Source organism: Nestor notabilis, unplaced genomic scaffold (genome assembly GCF_000696875.1).
Source record: "Nestor notabilis isolate BGI_N333 unplaced genomic scaffold, ASM69687v1 scaffold27853, whole genome shotgun sequence".
In the NCBI taxonomy this organism is placed as follows: Eukaryota; Metazoa; Chordata; class Aves; order Psittaciformes; family Psittacidae; genus Nestor; species Nestor notabilis.
The window spans coordinates 16,144-16,459 of NW_009921021.1; the positions used below are offsets into that span (position 1 = coordinate 16,144).

Consider the following 316-nt stretch of genomic DNA (forward strand, 5'->3'; position numbering starts at 1 on the left):
GCAGTTCTCTGCAGGAGCATGGATACCTCGGGGCACTACATTGAAGATGGCATTATTCAAGGGACAATTTGTGGAAAAGGAGATCTTGGTGACAAAGGAAACTCCTGAGCTATTCAAGGGACTGACTTGGCTGGAAAAGGAGAGGGGGAAGGGAGAGGTTTTGTAAGAGTTAGTAAACAATATATCCACTTTGTTCCAGAGCCTAAACTCCAGTGTTAACAAAAGTTCTTATAAATAATTGCCTGATGGAAAAACACTTTGTAATGAAGAAAACTTTCTGTGCTGCCATCTTTCTCCTTTTCTTCTTTTAAGTACA

At 40.5% G+C, this 316-nt stretch overlaps 1 protein-coding gene across 1 annotated transcript in view; it reads left to right on the forward strand.

The window, feature by feature from the left end:
- Nucleotides 1–108, forward strand: part of LPAR3 (lysophosphatidic acid receptor 3) — a 10,723-nt gene extending 10,615 nt beyond the window's left edge. The window contains 1 exon segment of the mRNA XM_010010961.1: nucleotides 1–108. This exon segment is cut by the window's left edge and continues 30 nt beyond it. Coding sequence (XP_010009263.1) covers nucleotides 1–108 — 108 coding nt within the window.
- Nucleotides 109–316: the final 208 nt, after the last annotated feature.